Source organism: Glycine max, chromosome 7, assembly GCF_000004515.6.
Source record: "Glycine max cultivar Williams 82 chromosome 7, Glycine_max_v4.0, whole genome shotgun sequence".
NCBI classification, from domain to species: domain Eukaryota; kingdom Viridiplantae; phylum Streptophyta; class Magnoliopsida; order Fabales; family Fabaceae; genus Glycine; species Glycine max.
In genome coordinates, this window is record NC_038243.2 from 2255127 (window position 1) to 2280919 (window position 25793).

General features: G+C 32.4%; 2 protein-coding genes and 1 pseudogene across 9 annotated transcripts; 1 reads left to right on the forward strand and 2 right to left on the reverse strand.

Annotated features, from left to right (window-relative positions):
- Nucleotides 1-2362: 2362 nt before the first annotated feature.
- On the forward strand, nt 2363-10304 carry LOC100782671 (protein TOPLESS). 2 transcript variants are annotated; one of them, XM_041017183.1, is made up of 27 exons: nt 2433-2522; nt 2748-2819; nt 2923-3062; nt 3169-3348; nt 3471-3584; nt 3670-3828; nt 4282-4459; nt 4577-4703; nt 4792-4901; nt 5047-5215; nt 5321-5430; nt 5538-5607; nt 5717-5790; nt 5871-5966; nt 6045-6140; nt 6307-6434; nt 6551-6785; nt 6869-7030; nt 7103-7195; nt 7408-7554; nt 8143-8253; nt 8356-8535; nt 8624-8752; nt 8832-8927; nt 9099-9287; nt 9366-9532; nt 9799-10304. In XM_041017183.1, the coding sequence occupies exons 3-27, from the start codon at nt 2983-2985 to the stop codon at nt 10001-10003; spliced, it is 3405 nt and encodes a 1134-aa protein (XP_040873117.1). In that variant the 5' UTR covers nt 2433-2522; nt 2748-2819; nt 2923-2982; the 3' UTR covers nt 10004-10304. The 2 variants fall into 2 exon arrangements, with proteins under 2 accessions (XP_040873116.1, XP_040873117.1); XM_041017182.1 differs by lacking the exon at nt 2748-2819 and having other exon boundaries at nt 2363-2522.
- Nucleotides 10305-12879: 2575 nt separating this feature from the next.
- LOC121175143 (chloroplast envelope membrane protein-like) lies at nt 12880-13622 on the reverse strand (annotated as a pseudogene).
- Nucleotides 13623-16319: 2697 nt separating this feature from the next.
- On the reverse strand, nt 16320-25401 carry LOC100800666 (internalin A). 7 transcript variants are annotated; one of them, XM_006583051.3, is made up of 16 exons: nt 25234-25401; nt 23902-24096; nt 23681-23809; nt 23395-23602; nt 22267-22413; nt 21885-21959; nt 21494-21565; nt 20721-20792; nt 19873-19944; nt 19663-19734; nt 18864-18935; nt 18543-18614; nt 18296-18439; nt 17760-17831; nt 17301-17447; nt 16320-16636 (listed from the first exon to the last, which is right to left on the reverse strand). In XM_006583051.3, exons 1-16 carry the CDS (start codon nt 25384-25386, stop codon nt 16452-16454), a joined length of 1887 nt encoding a protein of 628 aa, XP_006583114.2. In that variant the 5' UTR covers nt 25387-25401; the 3' UTR covers nt 16320-16451. The 7 variants fall into 7 exon arrangements, with proteins under 7 accessions (XP_006583114.2, XP_003528299.1, XP_006583117.1 ...); XM_003528251.4 differs by having other exon boundaries at nt 23902-24198; nt 25234-25390; XM_006583054.4 differs by lacking the exon at nt 25234-25401 and adding an exon at nt 25034-25229.
- Between the last annotated feature and the right edge of the window lie 392 nt (nt 25402-25793).

Consider the following 25793-nt stretch of genomic DNA (forward strand, 5'->3'; position numbering starts at 1 on the left):
TTTGGTTAAGAGAGAATACTTCAAAAATATGTTATTTATTAATTATAACACATCATATTACTAAAAGATAAGATTTGTATATATATGTGAGAGAGTAAAAGATAAGACTTGTATATGTGTGAGAGAGAAAGAGAGAGTGTATTATTTAATTAAAATTATTTTTTTTAATATTTTGTTTGAATTTTAATATTGACTTATATTATATATTATTTTGGTCTCAAATATAAAAAGAAAAAAAATATTTTTTTCTTAATTTCAAATATAAAAAAGTGTAACTAACATTATTTCATTTATTACTATTATATTTAAAATATTTTTCATTTAATTAAGATTTTAGTTCCAATAATTTTTTTATTCTTAGTATTAAGTTTCAATAAAAAATAAATTGGAGAAAAACTCAATTCTTAACTAAGATTGATGTAATTAATTATTATTAACTAACTTTCTTAATGATAATAAATTGTTTTTTTCCTCATATTTGAGGTTGGAGGGAGTAAGTCATTAAGATGAAAATTTAATTTTACCTAAATTTTGTCTCATATAATTAAGGTAAATCTTTCATACATATGGACATGCATATAAGATATTTGACCACATACTTAATGCACACCTTATTCAGTGAATCATATCATGCTATTAAAAGGAAAGACTCAAATATATATGTATGTGTGTTATTATTTAATTAAAATTTTACTTTAATAATCTATGTTTATTTTTATTATATAAGTCATCAAGGAAAAAAATTCAATTTAAATTGAAGAATATCGTTAACATATGATATACCTATTTTTAACCAATATAATTAAGGTGAGAATATATGTTGACCAACTATGAGGAAGTCTTTAGTTTGGTCTCTAATATATATTTTCGTTGACCCAAATGAATAAATTTATGATTTTAAATAAAATATTTAATTTAGAAAATTAAGTTTTAAGTCATTAATTTTTTTTATCTTTATTAATATTTGGTGGTCCATGTATATGACTTAATTTTTCTTAAATAATATTTTTTTTTCTTAGATTAGAGATTATGAGTATCTTTCAACCCATTAGGTCATAGACTAATTTTTCTCGCGATGTGTGATTGTCGCTAATCCAATAAAATTTTACATAAAAAAAATTATACATAAATTTTTTCACTAAATAAATAATTCTTAATTATGTGAGTAAAATGATACCTTATACTATTACTTCAATCCTTTATGTTACAAGGTATTGAATTTTAGTTTCATAAATAAATAACAAATATTTAAAACATCAGTGTCATTTAATGGTTGCATTAGTTCCATTTGCATTAATACAAATTATAGTGACAAGTTTGTTAACCTTTGGTCCGAATATATGTTTTTATAAAATTTAGTTTCTCAGATAAATATGTCAACAAACATTAATGCAAAAACTAAAACAAGTAACTTTTGGTGGATTTAATTGTGTGAAAGAGAAAAAATATAATTAAAAAAATATTTGAATTAAACATAAAAAAATGTGAGATTCACGTATAATTTTGAATTTTTTTCTTTCTTTTTTCTTTTATTTCTTTACAATCAAACATACATTTATATTTTACAGATAAAATTATAAAAATATACACTTTAATAAACATCTTGTGACTTTCCCAAAGTAAATGGTGGGTTATTATTATTTTTTTAGTTTGATTTTCTATTTTTTTTTATAAATATTAATTATTCTCTATATTTTATTGTTACTACTGGGTGAAAAAGAACATCCAGATGTACACACCTGACAAAGACAATAACCTACACACCTCTCTCTCTGACCACACATTTAATTCACTTCACTTACTTTACTAACTTTCATCTCGCGCATTCGGCATCAATCAAACAAACCAAACCATCTCGTGTCGCAATCAAACCCGTATCCCACGGTGATAAAGCGCGCATCTCGCGATGGCACGCACCGTAATATTCCCCAAACTCCAGGGTCAAACATAATGGGACCCCCTTCCCAGAAACTTTGTCGTTACCGGTGGGATCTCCACCCAGTAAAAGTCGCTTTCTCAGAAGCTATACACGCCTTTCCCCTACCATCTCCACCCTCCGATCCTCCATGTCATCATCTCCACGAAGCTAACACCAACATCCAACCGTTAAAATCATAGACTCGCTCCAGGTCGCAGCAGCACGGGACAATTACCCTCGTTCTGGAGCTGAAGGACAGCTGTTAGCTCGAGATTCCGAGCCGATTGTTTAGACAAAACCGAAGCCGGCTTAGTGGGCCCCGCAATTAACTGCACTTGTAATATAAGCGCTCCCACTTTCCAGATAGCTTATCTCGTTAGATTGATAATTGCATTAGCTTATCACCTCCACTATCTGTCGCCTCCTATATAAAAAAACGCCCTATTTCTGCAAGTTCAAATGACCTCTTTCTCTCTCTATATATATTTTCGAGTTTCTAGAGAGAGAGCGAGTAGATTAGTCCATTTCCGCGAGGAGAGAGAAAGTGCAAGAATCGGAAGAGAGAGAGAGCGTTTGTTTAGTTTGTGATGTGGTAGCTTTGAAGGTTAGAGTTTCTCCCTTTCATGTCTCCGAATCTCTGGCTTTTTTCAATTTTTATTTTATTTTGTAATAAAAAATTTATGCTCTTTTTTTAGGGTGAAACTTTAGGTTCATGCATCTTAGATTAGAGTTGCTTTGTCGATCGTGTGGGATGTTAGATAGAGTCAAATCGTTTTCGTTTGGCCACCGAAACCGCATCGTTTTTTTTCTTTCTTTTCTTTCTTCTTAGGTTAATTTTGGAAATACGGAGGAGGGTTTTCTTCCATAAATAAATGCTTCTGGTTAGATGATTTCATTGACGGTGCGGATTTCGATTATTAGTATTTTTATTTTTATTTTTTTGTGGCTGACCCTAGCTGATTTTTTATTTTTATTTATTTTCTGTTTTTTTTTTGTTTTTGCAGATCTAGTTCACTGTTGCTCATTTTAGTGTGTATCTAATCGAAGACGAGGGAGGGGTTCGGATGTCGTCTCTCAGTAGGGAATTGGTGTTCTTGATCTTGCAGTTTCTCGATGAGGAAAAGTTCAAGGAGACTGTGCACAAGTGGGGCTAGTTTGTTATTTTGTTAGGTTATTTTTGGTGTGTTTTTTGTATTTTTATACCACATTCATTAATTAACTTGTTTTATTTTTGTTAAAAATAATAATAGGCTTGAGCAGGAGTCAGGGTTTTTCTTTAACATGAAATATTTTGAGGATGAAGTGCACAATGGCAATTGGGATGAGGTGGAGAAATACCTCTCTGGTTTCACAAAGGTGGATGATAACAGGTATTCTATGAAGATATTTTTTGAGATAAGGAAGCAGAAGTATCTGGAGGCTTTAGATAAGTAAGCTCATAACGAGTTCACATTTAGATTCTGTTGTTGACTCTCTCTCTTTCTCTGCATTCTAGTTCTAGGCTTCTACTACTAGCTGACAAGTTTAGTTGAACTGTTTTAAATTTTCGTAGGCATGACCGGTCCAAGGCTGTAGAAATATTAGTGAAGGATTTGAAAGTGTTTGCTACATTTAACGAAGAATTGTTCAAGGAAATCACGCAGCTTCTGACATTGGAAAATTTTAGGTACCAGTCCTAATATTTACTCCCGTTTTCAGTTTAGAAGTTATGTAAGATGCAGCTATTAGCTAATGAGTTAATGTTGAAATAGGGAAAATGAACAATTGTCAAAGTATGGTGATACAAAGTCTGCACGAGCAATCATGTTGGTTGAGCTCAAAAAGCTCATTGAAGCAAATCCCTTATTTCGTGACAAACTGCAATTTCCCAACCTTAAAAACTCAAGGTTACGGACTCTCATCAATCAAAGGTAATGTCCAAGCATACTTATTTCTCGATATTTGTGCTTTGAATATGAAATAACTTTCTGCTACTCAAATTCAATCATTTAGTATCTTTATTTACAATTGATAGAGATCATCTGCCATATTTGGATTTCTGTGTTTCTTGGTTTATGAATGCAATGTTACTGTTGTTAAATCATTCAGAATTTCCATTTATACGTAACAATTTTTTTTAACCAATAGTAGGATGGGATAACATTAGTTTCATCAATCTGTATCTGTAATTTTGTATCCAGTGCAATGTGCTGCAATATTTGACTGTGCATTATCTGCTTTTGTGCGTCTTTGCTGTTAAATTATATATCATTGTTATGCCAGTTGTGGTGCTAGGTTTTGCATTGAAGATACTCTTCTGTCAATTTGATTAAATTATATTCTATTAACAAAGAATACTTTTATTTTCTTTAAAAAAATTACAGCCTGAATTGGCAGCATCAACTTTGCAAGAATCCACGGCCAAATCCCGACATAAAAACTCTTTTTGTGGATCACTCATGTGGGCAACCAAATGGTGCTCGAGCTCCTTCACCTGCTAATAACCCGCTACTAGGTGCCTTACCAAAGGCTGGAGGATTTCCTCCACTTGGTGCACATGGGGTGGGCTCCTGAACTGATTATCTACCTTCTTTCAATATCATGAGCATCATTTTATATGTCTGTTATGTTTTTGGTTCTTATTTTTGTGCTGGACCTTGCTGCACTTCTTGTTTACAGCCTTTTCAGCCTACTCCAGCACCAGTGCCAACACCCCTGGCTGGTTGGATGTCAAATCCTACCACTGTAGCACATGCTGCAGTTTCTGGAGGTGGAGCTATAGGTCTTGGTGCTCCATCTATGCCTGGTATAATTCACCAATTCTTTAGGTGCAGTCATAATGTGATCATCAAAATTTATCTTTGACTTTTAACATGTTTCATTGCCTTGTTAAGCTGCTTTGAAGCATCCTAGGACCCCCCCAACTAATCCTTCTGTTGACTATCCATCTGGAGACTCAGATCATGTTGCTAAGAGAACAAGGCCAATGGGAATATCAGATGAGGTAATCTGTCTTTGCTTATGGACATACCATTAGCAGTTCATTGGTAGGCCTCGGTGGCAAAACCAATGAATTGCTTATGGTATAACACTATAGTGTAACTGTGAGTTTTAACCTCGTGCTTTCTGCTATTCATCACTTTATGCAGGTGAATCTTCCTGTCAATGTGTTGTCAGCAACATTCCCTGGTCATGGTCAACATAGTCAAGCTTTTAATGCACCTGATGACATACCTAAGACTGTCGTACGAACTCTTAATCAGGGTTCATCTCCTATGAGCATGGACTTTCATCCAATTCAACAATCTTTGCTTCTTGGTCTGCTGCTCTTCTAAAGGCTTTTTAATAACATTGATTTGTTTTTCAGTTGCATGTTTTTGCTATCAAGTTTCAATTTGACTTTTATTTGATGCAATATGTCAGTTGGTACAAATGTGGGGGACATTGCTTTGTGGGAGGTGGGTTCTAGGGAGCGGTTGGTCTCAAGGAATTTCAAAGTTTGGGATCTTAGTGCATGTTCAATGCCATTTCAGGTTTTCTCTTTACCTTAATGTATGAATGTTCTTTATAGGAATTTGTGCTGAACTGTGAGAGTTGTAATGTTGTCATGACTGAAGAAAACTAATTATGATCAATTCAGGCGGCTCTTGTCAAAGATCCGGGTGTTTCTGTGAATCGTGTGATTTGGAGTCCTGATGGTGCTTTGTTTGGTAAGTTGAGAATTTTTTAATTCTTCAATGTTTAAATGATATGATATAATATACCTTGAGAAGTCAACTGAAGCAATCGGTAACGTCTTTGAGTTTGTTCAATGGACAGGAGTCGCTTACTCAAGGCACATTGTTCAGATATACTCTTACCATGGTGGGGATGAAATACGACAGCACCTGGAGGTACACCCATGCATACATATACATGATACATATACATATGTGCATTATTGTATTTGTTTACTTATGAACCTATTTTCTAGATTGATGCTCATGTTGGTGGAGTAAATGATCTAGCATTTTCCCATCCAAATAAGCAACTATGTGTGATAACTTGTGGTGATGATAAAACCATTAAGGTAAGTTTTCAGAACATGAGCTTGGTTTGCTGAAGTGGAGGAGCTGAATATATTGCTAACTAAATTATGAAATTTAAGGTATGGGATGCTGCTTCGGGTGCAAAGCAGTATACTTTTGAAGGTCACGAGGCTCCTGTTTATTCTGTCTGCCCACATTATAAAGAAAACATTCAGGTACAAATTGACTTCTTTACTTGTTAGTTGAAATTGTAGGCATGTTTCCTTCAGCTGCATTAATATATACGAATATAATCCCCCCCCCCCCCCCTCCCAAAGTTTCCTTTGCCATTTTTTCTGGTTGGTTTTCTTACTGATGCTCATTGTCTTTGTGATGTTGTAGTTCATCTTTTCAACAGCGTTAGATGGGAAAATAAAAGCATGGTTGTATGACAATTTGGGATCTCGTGTTGATTATGAAGCTCCTGGTCGTTGGTGCACAACCATGGCTTATAGTGCTGATGGTACAAGGTATATATATTCTCAACCATGGCTCTTTGTATTGTTTTGAATCTTGCTGTGCAGTTAAACTATACTTTCTTTTCATTACCAATGTATAAATTTTTTTGGCTATGACTATACTACAGGCTCTTTTCCTGTGGGACAAGCAAAGATGGGGAATCATCCATTGTTGAGTGGAATGAAAGTGAAGGAGCTGTTAAAAGGACTTACCAAGGATTTCGTAAGCGATCTTTGGGTGTCGTGCAATTTGATACTACCAAAAATCGATTTTTGGCTGCTGGTGATGATTTCTCCATCAAATTCTGGGATATGGATAATGTTCAGCTTTTGACAACTGTTGATGCTGATGGGGGTCTCCCTGTAAGTTAATTATTTTATTGTTGGAGAGCTATACTCTAGAAATAGTAGTTGCTTGCTAATTGTTGCCTGATCTTAAACTTTAGGCAAGCCCGCGTATTCGCTTCAACAAGGATGGAACTCTTTTAGCTGTCTCTGCAAATGAGAATGGAATTAAAATTTTAGCCAATGGGGATGGTATTCGCTTGTCGCGCACACTAGAGAATTCTTTATATGATGCATCAAGAGCATCTGAAGCCTTGACAAAGGTAGACTTATAAATATAATACTGTCCTCCCTTCTTATTTATAAAACCTAATCTAACATAATGTTTGTGGCAGCCTATAATTAATCCAATTTCTGCTGCTGCCGCTGCTGCAACCAGTGCTGCACTGGCAGAGAGGGCTTCATCTGTAGTAGCTATTGCTGGAATGGTTCGTGATCTTGTCCTTGTATCAGTGGGACTTGTCATTTATTTGCATGTTACTTGTACCGTTCTTTTTAATGTTTATTTTATTGCTCAACATGTAACTCTTGTTAAATAACATAATTTATTCTTCCTTTATTCGGTAATAGGAATGGTTGTACTTATTATGGTGATTATTATTTATTAATATTTAACTATATGTCTATTTCATCTTGTTAGAATGGGGATACCCGAAACTTGGGTGATGTTAAACCTAGAATAAGTGAAGAATCTAATGACAAGTCAAAGATATGGAAGCTCACTGAAATCAACGAACAATCTCAATGTAGATCCTTGAAGCTACCGGAGAATGTAAGAGTAACCAAGGTATGTTATTTACTTCAAATGTATTGTATACCCTCCCATAGAAATTTTATCAACGAACTCTGATTGCAACTTTACAAAAGTTTCTGTGGTTAGATGTAGTGTTATCTCAAACCCTTGTAGTCCATAGTGATGATTTCCACTATAATTACCAAGGAAAAGGCTCCTTTGAAGTGAGTCTATCAACTCTTAATTTAATCTAAAGTGCTACTGGATCTTAATCACTAGATGGTTGGATACATCCTTACTTGCTTACTTTGAAGCAGCCTTTTCCTATTATCTGGTAACACTAGTCTCTTACGGACTTAGCTTTATGCACCTAAGGAGAATTGGGGGTTTCTTGCTTCTATTTACTTCAGTTTGTGTTTCCATTTATATTTAGATTTAGATAGAACCTGTTTTGTGTGTCTTGATGCATAAATGTGGGAGATGAAGTAGTCGAGCATTCGATTAGCATACTGTTTTTTCATGTAATTTTTGTCTCATCTGTGCTGATAATTGAAGTAATTATTGGACACCTTCATTCTTGCAAGGTTTCTCTGGTTCACTTCTCTCCATGACTGAAATTGTTGTGATGTTTTATTTTGACAGATATCAAGGTTGATATATACAAATTCAGGTAATGCTATTCTGGCATTAGCATCAAATGCCATTCACCTACTCTGGAAATGGCAGCGAAATGAGCGTAACTCATCTGGCAAGGTGTGAGAACATGTTAAGTTACTTCTGCAGATTACTTTTCTCTATTCAGAAATTGGCAATCAGAATTATACTCTCTTTTGATGTTGATATTTCATCCTGTAGGCCACTGCTACCTTGCAGCCTCAGTTGTGGCAACCATCGAGTGGCATCCTGATGACAAATGACATTGCTGATAGCAATCCTGAGGATGCTGTACCCTGCTTTGCGTTGTCCAAAAATGACTCATATGTAATGTCTGCATCAGGAGGGAAGATATCTCTGTTTAATATGATGACTTTTAAGGTAACCTATGAGCCTAATCATTACTAAAGACTAATATGTTTTGGAATTATGCCAATTAACCAATTTCAATCTTCTTGGCTAAGTGCAGACTATGACAACTTTCATGCCTCCACCACCTGCGGCAACCTTTCTTGCTTTCCATCCTCAGGATAACAATATTATTGCTATAGGCATGGATGATTCCTCTATTCAAATATATAATGTCCGTGTTGATGAGGTAACAGAGCTGTCTGCCTGTAAACAGTTTGTACTTATGATTTGAGATTTTTTGATGTTAATGCAAAGTTCTTTTGCAGGTTAAAAGTAAACTCAAAGGCCATAATAAAAGAATTACTGGTCTTGCTTTCTCTCATGTATTGAATGTATTAGTTTCATCTGGAGCAGATGCTCAGGTAATGATGGCTTAGTACAATACATCTGGCATTTCTATGATTAAATTGCACTAAAATAACTTCTAGTTTTGAATCTTTTAACTGTTTTTTTATCAAGTATTGTGCAGTATATAATATGGCAATGCAGTGACGATATGGATAGTTACTTTTGTGCCCTTTTTATTAATGCAGATTTGTGTCTGGAATACTGATGGATGGGAAAAGCAGAAGTCTAGATTCTTGCAGCTTCCTTCTGGGAGAACACCACCGGCACAGTCAGATACCCGTGTACAGTTTCATCAAGATCAAATACAGTTCTTGGTTGTACATGAAACTCAGCTCGCCATTTATGAAGCAACAAAACTAGAAGGTCTAAAGCAGGTAAGCCTCAGTTCATTGTGTTGTGTAAATAATTTCATTTATAATTTTTTTATCGGATACCAATGACATCAATTGTAGTGGTTCCCGCGAGACTCATCTGCACCAATATCCTATGCAACTTTCTCATGTGATAGCCAGCTGGTATATGCCAGCTTTTTAGACGCAACAATCTGTGTATTTAGTGCTTCAAACCTCAGATTACGTTGTCGGATCAATCCTTCTTCATATCTTCCTGCAAGTGTCAGGTAACCTTTTTGTTTAAGAATTAGTTGTCTGATTGTGTCAGCTGACATGGGGAAGAGAATTCTATGAATTTGAAGAAAAATATCTAACATGCTTTAGTTTCTATACTGCTTCTAAATCGAGAGTCAATCTAAAACTGAATCTAATTGTACCATTGCCTATAATTTAGTCATTTTTTAAAGTTACCCTGGATTATTCCAAATTTAGAATTTGCTCATAATCTTTCTTGTACTTTTTGTTGAATACTAACATTATCTTCATGCAACAGTTCCAACACACAACCACTTGTAATCGCTGCACACCCTCAAGAACCAAATCAGTTTGCTGTCGGACTGTCTGATGGTGGAGTTCATGTTTTTGAACCCCTTGAATCTGAAGGCAAGTGGGGTGTGCCTCCCCCGATTGAGAATGGGTCAGCAAGCAATGTGGCAGCTGCTTCAGTTGGACCTTCTCCAGATCAAGCTCAAAGATGATCCATGTCAGCCGAAGACAAGTTTCTTTTACATACTTGGCTTGCTGGCCATTTTAAGAACTAAATTTGTACTTAAGTTAATGCAGGGCACTCTCCAATTCAGTTGATCCAGCTAAGTTAAATCCATCAATCGTACATGCCAAAAGTTTGGAGCAACTTCTTTGGTTGAAGACCAAAATCACATTGTAATTTGCCAATAGATGTGAAAAATTCTTTTAAAGTTTAATGCTAAGATGATGTACAAGTCCTTTTGAGTACTTTCAAGTTGTTTTTGGCTATCTAATTAGATTGGTTGATCCTAACTTGTTGCCTTTTGTGAGTTCCATTTCAGCCTTACTGTACTATTCTTATCTGCATCTTCATGTTTCCCATATTTTCTATATAATTTTTGAAAAACAAATCGTCAATTTGGTTCCTAAAGTATAGTTCCCTCCTTAATAGTCCTTACCTTGGCATGATATTTTAGTTAATTTTTAGGTTTTTTATGAGCTAAAAAGCTTGTTTGATCTTATATGTTTGACAAAATTAGTTGAGAAATTAGTTGAATGTTGAAGAGTTTGTTAGAAGTTTAAAAGGTAGTTGGTAACTAAAATTTGTTGAACTAGCTTATTGAATTATAAGTATTTTATAAAATTATTTTTTAAAGTAGTTGAAAATGATAAAAATAGATATATTTAAATGATTTCTTTATATCAAATTTAATTCAATTTTATTGATACAAATATATATTTTGAATCCGTGTGTAATTTTATTTATATAACAATTATTTTTATTATATTGTTCAATTTTAATTATTATATATATATATATTATGTTAATCTTATACAATTGTCAAATATTTTTAATTAAGTTTGAAATTAATCTTACATAAATTATATTGTTCAAGTTCAATTTTAATTATTATATATTCTACAATTAATCTTAATCATTCTTAAAATATTTTCAATCAAGTTTCAAATGAAAATAACACATTTAAGTGGAGACATTATTGCTAATTCATGGGAAGCTTAATCAATTCTGGTAGGAGTATCATGTCATATATTTACTCCAGATTTATAGGATTTTTGAATACGTTTATAGCTTGAGATGGTGAAACACGAAAGAACATGTATCCCACTATATTGAAAATTTTAAATTTGTAATCAAAATTTGATTTCCCACCAGATTAAAATTTAAAGTAAAAGATTGGCGGTTTAGTATTTTAAAAAATGCATAAGGTATCCATAAATAAAAATCTGTAAATCAATATTGTTAACTGAAAGTGAAACCCACCTACTGTATGAACCAAATTTGAAATATTTTGCTTGGAGTAAGATATGTCAATTGGTATTGATTTAAACGTCACCCCCCACCCCCCAAATTCATACAATGAGGATAAGAACAACCATTGGATGAACCAGTTTTGTATCTTGATCATGTGGATTCAGAAAATGATAACAATGTAGAATCAGAAACAATCACTGATATTGTAGGTATTCCATTTATAAACCTTATTTATTCTCTTTCATTATACTTACGTTTTGAGTTTTTTTAACTTTTTTTTGTATCAATTGTATATGAATAGAACAAATGAGTGAAGAGGGTTTGGAAAACATTCAAGTAGAATAAGAAATAAGTGATGACGGGCTCAAAAAATAACATCAAAGTAGAATTTGAAACAAGTGAAGGGCATTCAGAATATAGCATAGAAGAGTCTAAAACAATTGCAAATATAACAGGTACTCCATTTATACATCTTGTTCATTCTTCTTTACTATACTTGTTTTGTTCTGAATTTGTTTATTTATGTTTAACAGAGCAAATAAGCGATGCATCAACTCATGAAAATTGCAAGCATCATAAGTTCTTCAACAATGAGAAACGTGTATCAATATGTCGTGTTTTTTTGCAATCCACACATCATGGAAGATTGAAAAAAGGCACAACAGTAATGGTGACTTCATTATACTCGGTGTCAACTAGGGTAGTTCTTGGCAACAAGTAAGGCAAGAAGGAAAAGTGTTTCATAAAAAGATCAAGAATTATGGACGCAAGAGAATTCTGTTTGACTTTGCTCGCTTTCGTGAGATTCCATTATCAAGCGGACTTGCATTTGATCATTAGCATGTGCAATGAGCATAAACAAGACATCACTTATTAGACTTAAAAAGGATGGAGCCATACATCGTCACTCAAGTGCCGTTAAGCCATTTTTGAAAAAAGAAAACAAATTGGCGCAATTGAAGTTTTACTTGTCAATGTTTGAAATAACTAGCATTCCTCACGATCCAACTTTTAAAACTATGCATAACATAGTTTATATTGATGAAAAGTGGTTCTACATATCTAAGAAATTTGTCTAGCATTATATTTTGCATGATGAGAAAGAGTCATATCGGACTTGTAAGAACAACAATTATATTACAAAGGTAATGTTTCTAACTGCTCAAGCATGCCCAAGATTTGATGCCCAAGGGAATGAAATATTTTCTGGAAAAATTGGCATATTTCCATTTGTGATTAAAGAACCAACAAAAATCGAGCTGCAGGTACATTACAAACAAAATCTGTCACTTCAGTTAAAAAGAAGTTGGTTAGAGAATTTCTCATTGAAAAAGTTTTAACAGCCATCAAAGCAAAATGACCAACAGATGAGTTACAAGATGTAATTTACATTTAACAAGATGTAATTTACATTTAACAAGATGAGGTATATCATGATCGATATGAAAATGGATCGAGTAATCCCTTCCTTTATACAAGAAAAAGCATTTCTAATTTGTATGTTCTAATCATTGATCCTGAAAATTTCTACAATAAGATTAGGTAGGTCACTCGCATAGTTTTGGGGAACCCTTTTTTTCATTTAAGGGGGTTAAAAAGAAGGGAAAAAGAAAATTTAGCTAAAAAACTTTAAATTAAAATTTGATAAGTGAATCATTTTGTCAGTCAATCATTCATTGAATGATAAATCACTACAAGTGATGGAGATATGCGATTTAAATAACGAAAAATCAAATATTTTAAAATTGTATCTAAAATGACTGGAAAAGTGGAAACAAGACCAGATATAATTTGATCATTTTGAGCAAATCCAAAATCTTTATAGACGAAACCAATGACTAGTTCCCATCCATGGGTTGAATGGAATCCTATACATAAATCAGTTAATAGAAGAATAGAAAAAGCTTTTATTGTGTCACTTAAATTATATATAAATTCTTGAACCAAAGAGTTAATAAGAACAAGTTCTTGATTACCAAGAATAGAATAACCGCTTAGAATAAAGAAACAAATTATATTTGTCGAGAAGTGCAAAATCGTATTCATACGATCTCGTTGTGCGTTTTGATTAATTGGATTGTTTCTTTATAGATTCCAGTACGCAGGTTTTGTAGATGTGTTTCCGGACATTCCTTTAACATGTCATCTAAGAAAAATAGTTCTTCAAATTCTATGAATTTTTTTAGAATACTCTTTTCTTTAATATCATTCAAGAAAATTTCGGATTGCCTAGTATTCCACCAATCAATAAACCAAGATTCGAGACTTTTCTTAAATGTGAAAGAGATACACCAGGGCAAAAAGACTATAGATGTAAGATATAGAAAAGGAATGAATGTTTTCTTTTTTGTCTTTATTTAATGAACTCAACTTCGTCTCATTCATCAACTTTATATGATAATAACCTTTCTATCAAGTATAAGTTCTATTACAAGTCATAGAGCTTATAGATAAATATATATTTTATTCTATCATTTTTTACTTGCAGTTTGTGCATTTTATTAAAAATTTGTAAATTATGGTTTAACATTTTATCTCCTCATTAAAAAGAATAATCCAAAATAAAATACACTAAAAGCATTTAGTAAGGACAAGTAAGTAAAAATAAATAAATGTGTCATGAAATGTATAGAATGTCTTATAAAAAGGATAAACAAAATCTTCTAGAAGGTGCCTTATAATAAGGACTAGAGAAAGTATAAAAAATTAAAAACTAACATTTTAAGTTAATGTGGAGCATCCTCCAATTCACTTGATCCAACTAAGTTAAATTCTTCCATCACTTTGTGCACAAAATCACACCACATTTGTAATATGAATATTTCTTTTTAAGTTTAATACTAAAGATGATGTACAAGTTCTTTTGAGTACTTTCAAGCTAGCTGCTTCTGACTATTTAATTTTTTGGAAAAATATATTTGGATACCCAAATGTTAATCAGAAAAGAGAAATAGAAAAAGAAAAGAAATATTAATGAGGTGTTCAATACAATGAGGTTTTGAAAATATCATTATTCTTAATTTTTAAATGGACACCTTGTAACTTGGGTCATATAGTTTACCGAAAAACGAGCGGTAAATCTATAGGTTTATACACATTTTATTTCAGGATTTATGCGCGAGTTATTTGCTTTCGTATTTTTAAAGTTTGGTCTTTTTGCATTTTTTTAATTTTTATTTATTCTTAAGGTTTACATATACCTTCGTTGAACATGAATTTAACAAATTTTTTCCTTACACGTTTAGGATGTGTTTGGTTTACATTTTCATTTTCTGTTCCTTGTTTTTATTTTCTGAAAATTACTTTTATTTTCAAAAGATTAAAATTCTGAAAATATGTTTGATTTAATTTTTTGTTTTCCGTTTTCAGGAAATAAAAATACTGAAAATTTATAATATATTGACTTCTTGTCTTTTTTGTATTTTTAGATTTGCTTATAATTATATTTTTTGTCACCGTATTTTCATTTTATCCAATGAGATTCCTGTCTTCAATTGAAAACACTAAAAACAAGATTTAATTATTTTCATTTTATTTTCTGTTTTCTTTTTCATTGAAAATGTTTTCAAAAATTCAACCAAACACATTTTCAGTATCATTTTTTGTTTTGAGTGAAAATGAAAATAGAAAACAACCAAATCAAACACCCTCTTAATTTCTTAGAAAAAGGAAATAGATGATAAAAGGATAAAAGAAACATGCTAACTTGTCGGTCAAGGTCAGAAAAAATTTACCGTTGACGTTTGTTTCAGAGGATGGTTTTCATTAATTCCATTTGAAATGATATATTGTTAGTGAAATTTTTTAATCAATCAACTAATTAAAAATTATCCTAGAAATAATTTTTAAAACAATAAATACAGAAAATTAACATGATGGTACCCATGACATCACAAGTTAAAAAAATATAAATCAAATCTTTGATACGGTGATATGGATATTCTGAAGAAAGTATCCATGACATCAGAAGTTTCAAAAATATTTTTTTTTTTGTAAAATAATGCCTATACTTTTTTTTCTTCTAAACTATGATTTGTAAAGCTTACGCATGAAATATCAATAAATAATTTTCTTATCAATAGCTGAGATTATTTACTTCATCTTGTAGAGTGAATTCTGCACTCATCCTTTTTATAGGATTTTACTTCTCTAAAGCAAATAACTCATTCTAGCGAATAAAATAAATAGATTTAATTTTTAATGAGAAAATTCACGCTTAATATTCTAATACGTCTATAAGGTATTATGTATATCCATGAAAATTTGATTGTTAATTTTCTTGTTAATGTCTAAGATTGTTTATTTTACCGTCTAAAGTAAGTTGCTCACTTTAGAAAAGACATATTTATAAAGTGAGCAACAAGTAAACAATATTATCTATTAACAAGAAAATCAATGCTTAGTATTCTAAAACATCATAAGTATTATTTATTATGTATGCATGAAATATTGACCATTATTTTTTTATGAGTGACTGAGATTACTTTATCATATAAAGTTAGTTGCTAATTTTATAAGAGACATAGCCTTTCTAATATATATTTTATTATTAAATGAATTTAATCTAATAATTTTAAAACAAATAGATAACATTTGTTTTAAGACTCAAGTTTTTGAACATCAAAGGTTGACATGATATCCCATAGGCATTATTAGTTATTAATAACATCTAAAGATAGTTACTGACCTTCAATAGTTAACCGATATCATATAAATAAAGAAAAAAAAATATTTTAAAAAAAAAACACCAATTTTTTTTTATGAAGAGCTAAATCAAAATTTACTCATTTTACAATAATAAAAACCCATTAGACAATTATAAACACTTTTATATCATCGAGAAATTCACTTGGGTTACAAAGCACTTGATTTTATATTTCAAACGTGGCAAACAAGTGAAATATTAATCTATTAAACATGTTGTTGATAAAAAGTTTATTCGCCCATTTTTCACCTTAAATACTAAAGGCTGGCAAACACGTCCTAGCATCATTCTTTTTCATCATATACATTTTACAATAAAACAAAAAGAAAGCTTCGCACCACAAGCAGAATTACCCCTTCCATAAAGTCATATTATTATAGCCTATGTACAATTTGAGGTTGTCTTTCCATTCTTCTGTAAGATACTTCAGTACCACTGACATATAATATATACATATACACATATCAGAATACCGCAATAACTACCCTGGCCGAAAGCTTACCAAATTAGGGAGGTATATCGATTTCAGTTTCTTGATGTCATTTGCTGTCACCTTACAGGACTCCAATGTCAGAGATCTCAAGTTCTTCAGTGTTTTCAAATGCTGCAGTCCAGCATTAGTGATACGAGAATTTGAAACATTCAAAGAAACCAACCCAGTAAGCCCTGAAATCACGAGCATAAACATGTGATCACAGACATATAGCTATAACTACAATCAGACAAGTTTCACGACTATACACAATGGAATAAATGCAAACCGTTTTCATTAAGAAAAAACAAATGCTAATAAATGTCTAAAGGCATTGGTTAAGAAACTTAAAGTAAAAATATTTTTAATAAGAGACAAAAAATTACCTGCCCATGCGCTCTTTTATAATTTACACAATAAATACTTTTTCCTCCTTAATCAATGTCTTAAAGACAATAGTTAGGAAGCCTCTTAAGAAAATACCAATGCAAAAGTAGGGGAAATTTATTGAAGCAATGATTCGAAGGACCTTCATGTCTAGAGCTTACTATCATCTATGGTCTTACGCTTTGAAAATACAAAATAAATACCAAGCTTTATGCAAGAAATAAAACAGCAAAAACATAAATAGCCCCGCTTTCCATCAAGAATCAGAAATGTAAACCACCCAGCAATCCCAACACAACATTGACTGTAAAAGAACTGGGTGCAATCCCAACACTATTTCGTTTGTATATTTTCATGTGGCCATTTAGGTTTTCAACTTGGTCAAGAGGAGATAAAACAAAGCAAACAAAATGAGACCACGTGCTTCTCAAAAAAAAAAAAGAACAGAAAAACAAAGGTCAGCAGAAGTACCAGAAATTAACTCCAGGGTTTTGTCTGTAAGGTTGCTGTTTTGAGATAAATTTAAGCACACTAGAGAAGAAAGCTCTTTGATATTTTTCACACCAGCATCAGTCAATACTCCACCGCATATTTCCAAGGACCTCAGGTTCTTAAATTCTGTTTCACCATAAACAAAGTAAGGCAAATCAATGAATTCAACATATAACTGATATGGGACAGAATAATGTTTCCTGTAAACTAAGCATTGCAAATTAAGAGACAAGCATTTTCCAATTACATTTCATATAAACTTAAGCTCATGTAATTTAACTGTAACAGTAAAGGCAAGACATCTATTTGTTATATAAAAATACGAAACAAAAACAAAATGTCAAAAGAATGTGAGAAAACCATATTGTTGGAAAAAGGTAAACAATATATCCACAAATAATCATGTTGGAAGTTAATATTCAGCAATAAATTACATACTTTTCAAATAGTTTGTCCCAAAATCTGTGATTCGTGCACCAAACAAATCTAGGTCAGTGAGGCCAGTTAAACCTGCATCAGCAAATTCAAAATTATGCATGCTGCAAAATTAAGCTTTAGGCGTAAAAAACAAATAGCCAGAATACTTTAAGCTTAAAATAAGAGTAACGAAATTTGTGTTTTGGGAAAGTAAAGGTATGACCAACTCAAGGAAAGACTAGTTGGAATTAATGGTAATATATTTCAAGAGTTTATTTATATCATGGTCAGTGTAAATTATTTTACAGACATTTAACAGGAATTCCACCACATTATATCAAAGAATAGGATGATGTGGTGATAGGGTGAATTCTTATTGGATGCATGTGTAAAAAAAATTTACATAGTGCATATAAATTAAATTCATATTCCAAACCTTTGTACAAAAAATATAGTAGGAAATCAATTGGATTGAACAGGACTAGAGCTCATGTATAAAACTCTACAGAAAAAAACAAACCATTCTTTGAATTCTAATTTTTCATAGAAACACGTACTTGTAAGGTTTGCCAGCCCAGCATCAGTAATTTGGTAAGCATCCAAATTAAGTGACTTCAAAGACGAGAGTCCACTCAATTTCCTTAAACTGCTATCACTAATCATGGTAAAAGACAGATTTATTTTCTGCAGACTAGACAAACCTACAAGAAATAAAATAAAACTCGTTTAACACTGAAGTACAAGCAGAAGTCAAACCAAAAAGCATACAAACATTAAAAGTTGTAAGGAACTGGCGTATCAAACCTGATAAATGGTGTAGCCCATTGCTTCCAACTTCTGTATCGGACAATTCCAAGCAGTTCAATTGCTCAAGGCCTAAAAGCATTGGGAAGAAAACGTGAATCACACATTGTCACATTCACCCAAGATAGAAATGTGCATTTCCAATGGCAAATCACATGGAACACAATCATCCTTCTAATAAATCATTTGCAACCAATTATGCCTAGATTAATGTGCTAAGTTATTTTTCTCATTTTCTTTATCCAAAATTTTTAGGCAACAATTTCATCTAGGAAGGCATAGAAAAAGAAACAAGGAAAAATGAGGAATTCAAGCATCTACCAGCCAAATTGACCAATCCTTCATCACCAATCTTACACGAATCAAGGTTCAAGCTCTCCAACTTTGTCAATCCTGCTTGAAAACATACATCACATTGTTAGATACAATCATTTTCTTTCATATATAATACATATTTTTCTTCTGTTCCAGCACAACTGCTTTATATTTTTCTGTTAATAATACAGGACTATCCTGCACACATGTTAATATAATGTTTGTGTGTACAAAATAAGTTAAAGTTATATCAAGAAAAATAATTGCAAGAGTAAAATATTGAAAGTGAAACTCCCCAAGATGGTAATATTTGGTGAACTAGGGATTAACCAGTCTATATCATTGCCAGAAAGGTGGTCTTGTTACAAAGTCAAAATATTATAGCAACTGTATATATCCCCAAAAATTGTTACAAAATTATTGCCTCGAATGATGAAATTTCCAAGTCAGCAGTATCACATCATCAAACCAATTTAAAAAGGTATATTTGAGGCCCACAAAAATGGCAATATCTACAAGAAATTATGTAACTTTGATTGTGGATAATTTTCTTTAATGGATGACACTCATGACAGAGACGACTTGGACAAAAATTCTTTAATTGGGGACAAAAATCTTAATGTTTTTTTTCTGGAGCATTTAGTATTAAATTCTTCATTCCACATCTTGCATTCATGGCAACTAAAAATTCCATTAGACAGAGAACAAATACAAGTGTCCACTTAAAAAGTTAAAAGATGGTTTGTATCTCCACAGTAGTCCAGGAAGAATAGGAAAATAAAAAGAGCAAGAGATTTGAAATCACCTTTCAAGTGAACTAAACATGCATCTGTTATGACATTAAATCCCAAGTTTAATACTTTCAAATTTTCCAGTCCTGTAAAAAAAAGGTAATGTTACAAATGTAATGCCCCCAATAATTCTTATGGTGTCAAAAAGAACAACCCAACAAGCTTACTATAAAATATAGAATTACAGCCTGAGAGAAGTAGCTATACAATTCTTAACAACTTACGTGAAATTTTTTTGCATCCATTGTCAGAGAGATTGCATCTATTAAGATTCAAGTTTGACAGTGCAGGAAGCTCTGACACAAAACATAACAACATCAAATCAAAACTTCAATGGACATTTCAGGTTCATTAAGTCATATTATATACTAGAAAGACACGATGAAGTTACACTTTTCACATTCAACAAAAAAAGCTCACTGATAATAAAAAAACTAATAGCAGCTGGTTAAAAAATATGCATGTTCAGATGAAATAATATCTGTTTAGTTGAGTCAAGCAGACATGCATAATATTAGAACCTCAAAGCTGCTGAACAACCAAAAATGTGAATACTGTGTTAACGTTATTAGAAACAAAAAATGGGTTCCTTAAGTGTAAAGGTACTAAGGTTTGGACCAAATACTCTCCCATCTGAGAAAACTAAGTTTAAATACTTGGAATCACATTCCACACCCCAAGTTTTTCTTTCTAAAGTTTCACAATTAATAGTCTTTCCCTGCTCAAATCAAAATCTGCTAGCAGTGGTATGCTCAAGGCATCCTAATAAACACACAATGTTTCAGCTTCAAGCTTTAAGCATTCATCCGTTTAAATAGAAGAAGAGCAGGATTAAAGCATTAATGAGCCAATAAGACATTAAGCAGAAAAGTTAGTTGACGCAGTTCTTTTTTTTTATCAGCAAAAGTATATATATTATATAGAACATTAAAATTAGTACAAGCGGTACTGTTGTATATACATCCTAGCATTTGCAAGGTGCAGAACTGTAGTTGACACAGTTCTAGTAAGCCTAGATATAATCATAACAAGATTAGTAAAATAAGCATAAAAGTCTATCAAGGAATTCAACCTGCAAGAGAATCCAAGCATGCAGCTGTTACAAGGCACCCTTCCAAATTTAAAAGGGCAAGCTTCTGTAACCCTGGAATGAACCAAGACAATGTTGAAAATAAATGAGACAGATGAATATGAAATGATGAAATTTCCTTTTAACCGGTAAGCTGGGGCGTCCATACATTGGCACTGGAATGCAGACAACTGTACAACTTCTCTATTTAACCAACTTAACAAAGACCAACTTTAGAAGGATAATTGACAAATTATTACATCATAAAAAGGAAGGCTTTCTATGAAAGGATTTTTAAAGCAGCATTCTGGCTTATACAAAATTAGAGTCTACATTTAAAATTGAAGCACAAATTAGAATTGAATATCTAACTAAATTGATCTTCAAAATAAAACATCAACTCTTTAAAAATGAATAGTTGGCATTTGCATACAGCACTATACAGTCCTGTAAAGCTTTTATTGATTGAATAAAATCATCTTGTTACATACAAATGTAGAAGCCGCCAGAAAAAAATCATCCATTGCATCTTCACACAGAACATGCATAGACAGACAGAATAGACACAAATTTAAATACTTTGAGAAAGATGAAAATGCTAGGTTGAACCTCACTTTCAAGTTTCACTCCCAAGAGAAAAATATCAACATCACAGATTTTTACAGACTACAGAGAAATATTAGCATACAAAAACCTGCAAGAGTACCAGGAATAAGATAATCATATAGCCCCTATTGCTCTGAAATGTTACAATAATAAATGGAAAGGCATGATACCTTTTAGAAAACTGATGCCAAAATCAGTGACTTTACTGGAAGAAATCTCTAGACTTTTCAGGCTTGCAAGCTCTGGAAGTAAATTGAATTAGACAATTGTACTGTTGATTATTGAATCATATGTCTAACAAGAAGATGGCAGTGAACACTTCTATAGTATAAACACAAAGGCACCCTGGCAATTATATGTTGTCAAATACAGCTATTGCAACATGTTCTTTTCAAGAGATATTAAACCATTCCACTCAAGGTAAATAAACTTAGGTGGAATATGAGTAAGAACTACTCTGTAGTAGAAAACACAATAATTGCATAAAAGAAAGTCGAGACAATTAATTTTGGGCAAAAGTTTCAGCCACTTTGCTAAAACAGAAAGCAAGATGCAACAAACCTGAAAGAGGTTTCATATCATAATCTGTTATGCAATTACACCACTTTAAATTGAGAGATTCCAACTTGGTCAAACCTGGAAAATATGGACCAAATCATAAGACAGAAGTTACATGGAAATCAAAAAATATTACTCCACTTGGTGCTCTGTAAATTGCATTCCACTTTATTCACAGCAAAATGTCAATTGTAAGTTGAAACAACTAACTACTGAGTAGACATTAGACAACAATACAACATCTAGGGATATGTGTGTGTGTATTAGCTGCCTTTTGAAATAAATAAGTTTAGCAGCAAGAGAATTCAAACACACTTTGAATATTTTATGATAACTGGGTTAGTAAAGCTTTACTTTCACACAAGAATTACATCTAAGAACCAACCTCGAAGATGAACAAGGCCTCCATGAATCCCAGGACATCTCTCCAAATCCAACTTGACCAAGTTAACAAGACCAGAAAAGGCACTCATTCCTTGAGCAGAAATTGAATCATTTCTTCTGAAACTCAAACTTGTCAAGTTTGACAGACCTGGAATATTTTATTACAGTTGTTGTAAACCTTCAGTAAAAGCATCGTATGGACAAAGGTTCTACACATAAGTAATTTCACATGAATATCAACACTGTATGGAAGAAACTATATGAGCGAAAGTAGGAAAATGTTATGTAACAAAAATGCTAAGGCAGATGGCAGAGGTAAACAGAAATACTGATAAATAATAAATAATATATTACACGTGAAATGCATAAAAACCACTTCAACCTCACTATGCAGAATTCATTATATCAAATTGGATTAACTGATAGGTGGGTGTTAAAAACATTTCCATTATTTGCAAGAAATCTCTATGGAGGGAAAATAATCATGTCAATTGCCCTTTGTAAGATTTCATTCTTTGAACATTATATATTAAAATACATAATACTACATTAAAAATAGAACAAATTTAAATGTCATAGCATGCCGATGATCAGTATAAGATTTCCATTTGCATATTTTTCAATATTAAATCGAGCAAATTAGAAATAGGTGTGCCAATAGGAAATAAATTTGCCAAAAAAAATAGAGAAAAGTAGAAAACTACAAGGGGATTCTTGGTAATCCAATTTGGGGAATTATCAACAGCAAGAGGTTTATGATATTCAAATATAATTATTGAGTAAATCATTTATCAAGAATTTCCTTATTGAATTTTTTCCAAGAACAAAGGTAACTATGAAAAGATATAACTATGGGTAATTATGAGTATGCAAGGCTAACTTTTAACAAGTTATCACACAGAATTAAAAATAAGGCAATATGTAACCCGTTTCCACACTAATGAATAGACACAGTTTAACCAAGATATATAATTAGGATATTTTTATTCTTTTTTTTTAAGATGAATAAAATATATAAGATGCCAAAGGACTAACACCCAAGTGCAAATATGGGAAATAAATTAATAACTGCACATGCATTTAGTGTGATGGCATAACAACAACACAAATACAAGAAAAGAAAGAATACCACTGATACACTCTAGTCCACGATCTGAAATTTGGTCACAGTAATTTAGATTTAAGGAAATGAGACTTTCACAATCTTTAAGGTATGTCAGCCCAAAATCAGTGACATCAGACCCAGAAAGATCTACAGAAAGCAAAGATGAACCCTGGGATGAGATGACACCCATCCAATTATCATTAACACCATCATACTCTCCCAAGTAAAGATCCTGTAAAAAAAAGTGATAAGACTCTAACTGCATCAAGAACACAATTAACTTGTTCATATTTGATTTAAAATTATTTACCTGGAGAGCACAATCTCGAAAAGCTTCAAGGGAAGCACTGGTTAGACGTCGGGAGTAAACCAAATTATTGAAAATTAGCTGACTTATATCTCGTGGTAGCATAGAAAATGTGTTATATTTATCAATATCCTGTTAGATAAAGATTGCAGTGATTAGATCAAAATAAAAAGGGTCTGGACAATGTAATGTAGCAATTTTTTATTTTTGTTAAAAAACAATACCTCATTTATTTTCTGTATGCACAAGTCCAACAGTGGTGGACATTCTCCTTTTCGTAGGTGAAAATCTACAGATGGATAAGAAAAAGAGGATGTCCACCATTTCAAAGTCCCGCTTTTGCAATATCTTCGTGATAGTCCTCTGGTAGGACTATCTTTGTTGTCCCGCTCTTGCTTCCTAGAACACGCTCCCCCCATCTAGGAAATATCCCGTCAACAATATATGTCAAAAAACTTGCAGTGGAACATTAGTGTGATCCAATCAATAACCAAATACGAACATACGCAACCAACTTCACCCTGTTAAAAACACACCGAAGTGTATAGCTCAATAAGATTTCAGCAGACTTAATTTTATACATGATTTCAACAGACGATCATTCGGGAGTTGACTTCTCTTGAATCCATTAATAGTTCTATTTACAACATCAACATCTAAAAGCTAAAGATCAAAACTGCCAAATCATCTTGAAAATATATAAGCAACCACACCACAATCAGCACTTACCATCTGTCTTAAGCAATACCAAACAGCATATTTCTATTAACATATATAACTACCAGCGCATGATATAAAAGGTCAAATGCATATGAACTAAGCCATAAGCCTAACAAAGCATACATACATCAACTTGACAAATAACAGGAAAAAGTATAATACACTCGGTACTCTCACTGTGCGCCAAAAAAAGGACATCTATATGCAAAACGGATTCATCCTTATAAAAATACACAAATTCAAAACACGACAAATAAAAATTACAGTAATTAAACAATAAAAACACCAGCAGGAAAAACTAGAATAAACACTCAGTACTCACTCTGCGCCAAAAAAGAAAAGGACATCTATATGCAAAATCAAACAAAAAACGGATTCATCCTTATAAAAATACACAAATTCAGAACACTAAAAAAATAACAGTTAAATAAAAATAATAAGAACGGCATAGTAGCAATAATAGTAATAATAAAGAAAGAATGAAACAACGGCATAGATATAAAATACACTAATATTAATAGTATAAAACTACACTACAAGTAAACATACGTAGTTAAATTTAATTATAATTATAATAATATAAAAGGAAACAACAGCACAGTAACTAGTAACGAGCGATAATCGAACTGCAGAGACCACAAACGGCACACAGTAACAAGTTACGAACGATGATCGAACTGCGGAGAACAGCAAAATCCACGGATTTTCTTCAAAGAAGGTTTTCAGATAGGAAAAAGAACAACAGAACGAAAGAAGATGGCGGAAACTGTGAAACGAAATAGCAGAGGCAGAGTTTGTAGCGAAAATAAACACAGAAGAAGTAACCGTAACCGTACCCTGACACAGAGAGATGATCCTTGATAAAGAAGAAGAGAAGCCTCACCGAGTGACTCGTGTTGCAGGTGAACTTGAAAACTTGGGAGTGAGTGAGAGAAAAAGTGGTGGGTGGGGACGTGGCTCGTAACCGAGCCTCGGTCCGAACCAGCCATCGGAAGACACGTGTCGAATACGTCAGGTGTGGATTTAAAAGGGTAAGGAAGGGACTGAGGGGGGGGTGGGATTTTCTTGACTTTATCCATTTGGAAGAGCAGGTGGGGCCCACTTGGGTTGCCTTGCGAACTTTGTGCACGCAAAATAATGATGCAATGCAAATTCAATCATCACGCTACTTAACTTAACCATTGCTTTATGTATTAATAATTAACAATCATGTTTCTACTTCCACCTTACTTAACCATATGTCCTTTACGCTATTGCACGAATCAATCCAACAAAATTCAAATTGTAAAATTGACGGGATTCTCTTAAGAGAATACTAAAACCTTTGAGTGATTGATATTATGTAAAATATATAATTAGTTGAGCATTGTACTGAATAACTGGAGTAGTTAATTTA